The 7,493-nt window shown below is 43.9% G+C and overlaps 2 protein-coding genes across 2 annotated transcripts; both read left to right on the top strand.

The window, feature by feature from the left end:
* The first annotated feature begins 3,762 nt into the window (after positions 1 to 3,762).
* LOC139842995 (uncharacterized) lies at positions 3,763 to 4,185 on the top strand. The gene has a single exon (XM_071833087.1). It carries the CDS (start codon positions 3,763 to 3,765, stop codon positions 4,183 to 4,185), a length of 423 nt encoding a protein of 140 aa, XP_071689188.1.
* Positions 4,186 to 4,329: 144 nt separating this feature from the next.
* On the top strand, positions 4,330 to 5,523 carry LOC139842994 (uncharacterized). The gene is made up of 2 exons (XM_071833086.1): positions 4,330 to 4,598; positions 4,929 to 5,523. The coding sequence occupies exons 1-2, from the start codon at positions 4,330 to 4,332 to the stop codon at positions 5,521 to 5,523; spliced, it is 864 nt and encodes a 287-aa protein (XP_071689187.1).
* Positions 5,524 to 7,493: the final 1,970 nt, after the last annotated feature.

Genomic DNA, 7,493 nt, shown 5'->3' with positions numbered 1-7,493 from the left:
ACTAAACCCATTTCGACCCGTAATCCTACAAGTCTCGCAACAAATTAAGCACACACAAAAGTCTAAGTCTAGGCACCTATCTCAAGTCACATAAATCCCTTAGACCATGCTCTGATACCACTTGTAACAACCCAAACCAAACCACATTCGAACCCGCTTAAAGTATCACAAAAAAAAAATTGTTTATTCAGACCGATCTGGTCTATCCAAAAAGTCTTGAAACGTGAAAATGTTTGACCACTTCCCGACGTATTTAGACAAAATGCTTTTCACAACATATTCATATATGAAAAACTAACACGTTCCATTCATAAAAATAAGTTTTACGAGACCGGGCCCACATCGGCCGTTTTACGACTTTCGTACAAAATTCAAATTTTCAACCACATGATTTTTAACACAAAACAAAGCCGAGCATGGCGATTGGGGATACGCTACCCAATCCTAATCAAATCCAAAAGCAAACCTTCTAAAGCAACTACGCGAGTCCACTAGTTCCCAGCTTACCCGAGCCACCGCATCCAAGCAAATCTATAAAAATGTAAACAACGAGAGGGTAAGCTAACGCTTAGTGAGTGAGAATATACTACATACATATATATGTATAAAATGGACACGCCACACAAATATCAAATACCGCATACCGAAGCATCCATGTATAAGGCAACTACACTAAGCATATCGTACGATCTCTAAGCAACAAGCTAAAGATATCAACAAAGTATAAGTTCACCAACGACGATGTGAACAACGCCAATAAGCTACACCCGGAGGGTTAGCTACAACACAACGATACATTAATATACATAGAACAATATATAAACGAATAAGGTTAACCCCTTAACCCATTACCGAATACCAAAACTCCACCATGAAGATTGGCCGAACTACACGAGTCTTAGTAATCCGAAACCACACGAGATTACCATCTTCAAAGACAACATCGAGGTTGGCTGAACTACACGAGCCTTAGTAATCCAAAACCACACGAGATTACTACCTCAATATGATGACCGAACTACACGCGTCATCATGAATCCGAACTACACACGATTCACTTCTCCAATACCAAAACCCACAGTCACGGGATTATAAAATCGACCACATCGGGGTTATCCAAAACCACATCACAATATATGTGATAACGTACACACAAGTGTACACCTCGCCAAGAGAAGGTCAACTAAAACGCACAACCGTGTCAATTGGACCTATACACAAGTCCATCAAAACCACCTATATGTGAAGTAAGCTCTATAACCGAGAACCACTTCACCCGACCCGTACCCATCCTACACATACATATGCACATAGGATATTAACACTCACCTTGTCGCCTTGATGAACGCTTCCGAAATAATTCGCAACTCACCGAAGGAATGTACCTATTCCATTATCATAAATACCATAACACAATTGGGATGGATTTACAAACCAACCCAATTCGACACTTAGTGCAATTTCGACCCAATTGCACTTCCAAGCAAAAACTGTGCCCAAACTAACCAATAATCACTAACACAAGTGATAATGGTCCTAATATGCCAATTAAACCCGAACACAAGTGTTAAACACTTATCGTTCACAAAATCGCCCATAAACCCTAATTTTGACCCATAAAGCCAAAATCTCACCAATTACAAGTTTTGACACCAAAACATATTTAACTCGGTTTTATACTTCAACTTAATCCATTTTAAGTTTATAAACCTCATCGAATCGACATTCGGATCATAATCATCAACAAACCCTAACTTTGACTCTAGTCAAAATTAGTCAACCACAAGAACCCTAAAGGTCTCCAATACATCAATAATCACTAATACTAGTGATTATACACCATTCTCAAGTCTTAAACATGGTTAAATCATTAACCAACCCAAAACCCGCCTTTTAACACTTATAAACCCGAATCTTGGTGTTAATCTTCAATTAACAACTAAATGGGTTCCATTTATGAATCATAAAATCAAAAGCCCCAAATTTGAATGATGAACACGAAAACGAAATTCGGAGTTAGAGCTTACCACTAGTATCACTGCGTAGCTAAGAACGAGGAGAACAAACTTGTCTACTACGCCAAAGATCAAAACCCGCTTCTTCCTTTCCAAAAATCCCTTAGAATCAAATGGGGTGTTTAAGTTTTAGAGAGAAAATGAAAAGAAAAGGAAAAAGAAATGAATAAATGAAATGGTGGATGAGGTTAAGTCCCCAAATCTGGCTCAAATGCGAAAAGACCAAAATGCCATTTTAAAAACTCTAAAATAGCCAAAGGGGTCTGCCAGCGACATATGGCGCGGCGCGCCATAACCCCGCGCAGCGCGCGACTGGGCAGAATCAGAATCCAGGTCTTACACGGAGTATTCGGAACAAAAGGTAAAGATAGGGGGAGCCTCACACACGAAACTAAGGAAAAGCTGAGGAATATCCTCATTTCCAATTCTGACGTGTTCTGTTGGCGCGATGCTGATATGACTGGAGTATCGCGAGAAATCGCGCAGCATTACCTCCGCGCTAGTATCAATTTGACCCCTATCAAACAAAAGAAGCGACCAATGGCACCCCGAAAGGAGTGAATGGTTGCGCAGAGAAGTGGACAAGCTGGTTAAGGCTAACATACTGCGCAAAGTGAACTACCAAACATGGGTAGCTAACCTTGTGCTGGTGGCCAAGTTCGATGGAACGTGGCGGCTCTGTATCGATTTTAAAGACATCAATAAAGCTTGTCCCAAAGACAACTATCCTCTGCCGGAGATAGACTGGAAGGTCGAGTCGCTCGCTGGTTTTAGGTTTAAGTGCTTCCTAGACGCCTAAAAAGGATATAACCAAATACAAATGGCGGAAGAAGATGAAGAGAAGACCGCGTTCCACACAGACCAAGGGATATACTGTTACACTAAAATGCCCTTCGGACTAAAGAACGCAGGTGCCACCTATCAGCGCACCATAGATACATCATTCACTAAGCAAATTGGGCGCAACCTTGGGGTGTACATTGACGACCTCGTCATTAAAAGTAATACGGAGGAACAGTTGTTAGCCGATATACTTGAAACGTTTAACACGCTCAGGAGCATCAACATGAAGCTCAAACCTGCCAAGTGTAGTTTTGGGGAAGAAGAAGGCAATTTTCTAGGGCACATCGTAACTCTGCATGGAATCAAGGCTAACCCGAAGAAGATAGAAGCAATTGAAAAGATGCCCTCCCCTAAAACAAAAAAGCAAGTTCAAATCCTCAATGGAAAATTAGCTGCATTGACGCGATTCCTATCTAAGGCCGCTGAAAGATCGCTCCCGTTCTTTCATACCTTGAAAGACTGCGCTAAAAAGTCGAATTTCAAATGGACGGACAGAAAAGGCATTCCAGGTGATGAAGGTGCTCCTCAAAAATCTCCCCACACTAACAGCGCCAATTGCGGGTGAAACCCTGATACTTTACCTTACGGTGTCTAAGGAAGCTGTTAGTTCCGTCTTAGTTGCCGAACGGGGAGACGCCAAAATGCCAATATACTTCGTCAGTAAAGCGCTATCAGGAAGCGAGTTGAACTATCTCCCCATAGAAAAACTTGTATATGCGCTTGTCGTTACTGCTCGGCGTTTACGCAGGTACTTCCAAGCACATCCGATTACAGTACTCACTGATCAACCTATTCGGCAGTTGCTCTATAAACCAGAGATATCAGGCAGGCTGACTAAATAGGCAATAGAGCTAGGCGAGCATGAAATTACGTACTGCGCTAGAAGCGCTATAAGGGGTAGGTGATGGCCGATTATTTGGCCGAAACGGCCGCTAATATGCCGGTAATTTGTAACCCTGAGCAACTTCCCACGCCCCCTATCGAACTGTGGGAGCTCTATACCGACGGCGTAGCAAGCTCTGAGGGCGCTGGCGCAGGGTTAATCCTCACAGGTCCACATCAGGAAGAGCATACTTACGCGTTGCGATTCAACTTTAAGGTGACAAACAATGAGGCAGAGTACGAAGCGCTATTGGCAGGGATGCGTATAGCCCGAGAATTAGGAGTAAAAAGGCTACAAGCCTATGTGGATTCACAGCTGGTCACTAATCAGATAAATGGCACGTTCGATGCCAATGACAAGTCCATGCAATCAAACTTGGCTCTGGTCCATTCTCTGGCAGATACGTTTATCGACTTCAAAATCAGTCAAATCCCCGGGAGTTAAAACAAACAAGCGGATGTACTCAGTAAGCTAGCAGCTCTCACCTTCAACCATCTGGAAAAGAAGATATTAGTGGAGCAAGTTTTTAAGAAATCCATTGAACCGGAGACAACGATTGCATCTATGGAGGAAGAAGAAGCAACTTAGATGACAGACATTATAGAATTCCTGTGCACTGGATCCCTACCTGATGATGAGAAGGAAGCAATGAAGATTAGAGTGAAAGCGCCAAATTATGAACTGATAGGAGAAATCCTATATCGAAAATCTTATTTGGGCGCATCACTACGCTGCGTAGGACCTAAAGAAGCCGCTGTGATCATCGATGAGATTCACAAGGGATCGTGCGGGTTACATTCTGGATCAAGGACGGTTACTGAGAGGATCAAGCGACTAGGGTACTATTGGCCCCGAATGTACGCTGATACGGCGGAACGGATAAGAATTTGCCAAGAATGCCAACTGCATGCACCCATTAGTAGGGCGCCACAGCACCCTATGATACCTATCACATCGCTGTGGCCGTTTTGAAAATGGGCCATTGACATAGTGGGACCTTTCCCATAGGGCGTGGGAAACGCTGAATATCTAGTGGTTGCTATCGACTTCTTCACCCAAATGGGTAGAAGCAAAACCACTGCGCACCATCACCAGTAAACAGATTAAATATTTCTTTTGGGAAAGCATCGTATGCAGATTCGGCGTACCTAACGAAATTGTTAGTGATAACGGTACACAATTTGAAGGCAACCCTTTCGCAGCTGGTGTCAGGATTTGAACATCAAACATCGCTTTACCTCTGTCGCGCACCCTCAGGCTAATGGCCAATGTGAGGTCACGAATAGGGATATTGTGCACGCCATTAAGGAAAGATTAGGAATGAAGCGCAGTGGATGGGTTGAATTACCTAAAGTCCTATGGGCGCACAGAACAACACACAAGAGGAGCACAGGAGAAACACTGTTCAGTTTAGTGTACGGTTCGGAAGCGGTAATCCCGGTTGAAATAACCGTCCCAACAGAAAGGATTCTGTCCTACAGCGAAGGAAAAAATGACGAAAAGTTGCGCACCAATCTGAATTATACGGAGGAGCGCAGGGAAATGGCGGTGATCCGCGAAGCCGCCAATAAGCAGCGCATAGCAAAATATTACGATAAGCGCGTGCGAGCAAGGACATACAAGGTAGGAGATCTTGTATGGCGTGACAACCGGGCGAGTAGAGCCCAAAACACAGGAAAGTTAGGGCCAAATTGGGAGGGACCTTACAGGGTCATTGGAATCAGTAACACTGGAGCTTACAAACTGGCAGAGCTTAAGGGCAATCCAATCAAGCGGACCTAGCATGCTACCGCGCTTAAGAAATGCTACATGTAATATAGAAATTAGAAGAATTGATCACTCACCTACTTTGTTTAGATTTTCATGTAATTACTAAAAGAACGTGCCTTAGTAAGACGACCGTGTACTGCGATATTGTAAAATTGTTTTTCGATTATATTAAAGCAACAAGTCATTTTCAGTCGATTATTTCTTGTGCCTTTAAAAGCAGAATAGCTACTTGACTTAAACTGCACGCGCACAGTAACATACTAGCGCGTTCCTGCCTCTTCAAGGGATGACTTTCACTAGCTCCCGTGCGGTAGAAGTCTGTTTGGCGACAGGCTAGACTATCTACCGGAGATCTACGGTCATTGGGTTGACCTAGTTCCACCCGAGAAGACCTAGGGATCTACGAGTCATGACTATAAACAAAAAGAAGCGTTGGTCGCTCTTGACCACAGTCCCAAACTAACGTTTGGAAGACTCTTTGACGCGACTACAGAGGTGCGATCTAAGTGTGTATTGAGTACACATCAATACACGTGAAGGCTTGCAACGATACGCCAAGTGTATAAATCAAAAAAGGTTATCGATAACGAAAGTAGCCATGAAAGCGACTTATACGACAGAAACATCATATCACGATAAGTGTACTTTTATTTCATAAAAAATGCACGTTACAAAATATTACATGCGCCATGACACATTATGATTTTACAAAATAAACCTACAACTTAGAATCCACTAAGTCTTGCACCGTCACTTGTGGATCGCGCAGTAACTCCTCTAGGCGAGGAATAGGAATATGGCGTAAAGCTTTACAAGCTTCCCAAGCTTTCTCACGCGCGTCAGGTATAAGACATTCTTTAATAGCCTTGGGAAGGACGGCAGGCATCTGAATATGCCTCTTTATAATATCCCAAAAGTGAAGGCACTCAACATCCTGTATAGCTTTCAAGGCTTTCTCATATCGATCATTTACGACGTCACTGTTCATAGCATGGTCCACTATGCGGGGAAGACCTGCCTTTAGTACCCCTAACTCATGAACAGCAGATTTCGCTCGTCGCTTCGAATCAGCACACTGATCCCTAAGCGCGAAAATAGTCTTCTCATTATCATCGTTTCGACGATTGGCGCGGTCTAGTTGCGCTTGCGCCTTTTTATTGGCTTGTTGCGCCCGCTCAAGTTTACCGTAAAGGCTCATCATTGTGTCCCTCATTATTGACATCTCGTCGCCAGAAGACCCATTGCTCGACCCAGGGCTCCGGGCGCTATTACCCATATCAGAGTTCGCCGATGTGGGGCTCTGTTTCTCAACGGAGGAGTCACTATCCACCTGAATGGGGGACGGGCGAGATCGGTTCACGCCCCCTTCCGCATTACACCCACGCCCGGTACCTGTCAGAAAAGGATAAGGGTAAATAACGATTAACACAAGCAAATCACACAATAAAGGAAATAATAACCATATCAGTACGAGCGCGCTTTGACGAAGAAGTAGTTGGCCTCTTACGCTTCCTTTGAGCAGACGCGTCGCCATGTAAGGGAACAAACTTCCCGCGAGGACACCGCTTTGGCAAATCGGCATACTGCGCCATAGCTTTCTTCTTCTTTTTCTTGCGCGAAGCGCCGGAAGCGGAAGCAACAGCAACAGGACGTTTAGCTGAGAAGCCTTTCCCCAAAGGCATGCAGTCAACTGCCACAGACGTAGAAGAAGAAAATTCAAGATACTCGAAAAAGGGAATCGCTGCCAAGATACAAAAAGCCGTTAAGAAAAAAGTAGAAGAAGGAAGAATTGAAGGTTCCGCATACCTTGAAGATGGCGGCTAAAGTGAGGATAATAGTTGGGGTGCGGCCAATGCTTGGATATTCCCCCAGAATATAGCACGTTATTACTGTACGCACGTAATGGAAGAGCGCGGCCCACGCATTTGTCCAACATTGATTGCTCGCTTGAACTTAAGGGAGGCGTTGAATTTAAACTCCTG

This window comes from Rutidosis leptorrhynchoides, chromosome 4 (genome assembly GCF_046630445.1).
Source record: "Rutidosis leptorrhynchoides isolate AG116_Rl617_1_P2 chromosome 4, CSIRO_AGI_Rlap_v1, whole genome shotgun sequence".
NCBI classification, from domain to species: domain Eukaryota; kingdom Viridiplantae; phylum Streptophyta; class Magnoliopsida; order Asterales; family Asteraceae; genus Rutidosis; species Rutidosis leptorrhynchoides.
Note: the sequence above shows the minus strand (reverse complement) of the source record. Positions and strands in the feature narration are given on the sequence as shown.

Bases quoted from the DNA above. Each gene is read 5' to 3' on its own strand.
- LOC139842995 (XM_071833087.1), top strand. From the start codon at position 3,763: ATGGCCGATTATTTGGCCGAAACGGCCGCTAATATGCCGGTAATTTGT.
- LOC139842994 (XM_071833086.1), top strand. From the start codon at position 4,330: ATGACAGACATTATAGAATTCCTGTGCACTGGATCCCTACCTGATGAT. The intron at 4,599-4,928 runs GTACGCTGATAC...CACAATTTGAAG, and splicing joins GGGTACTATTGGCCCCGAAT to GCAACCCTTTCGCAGCTGGT.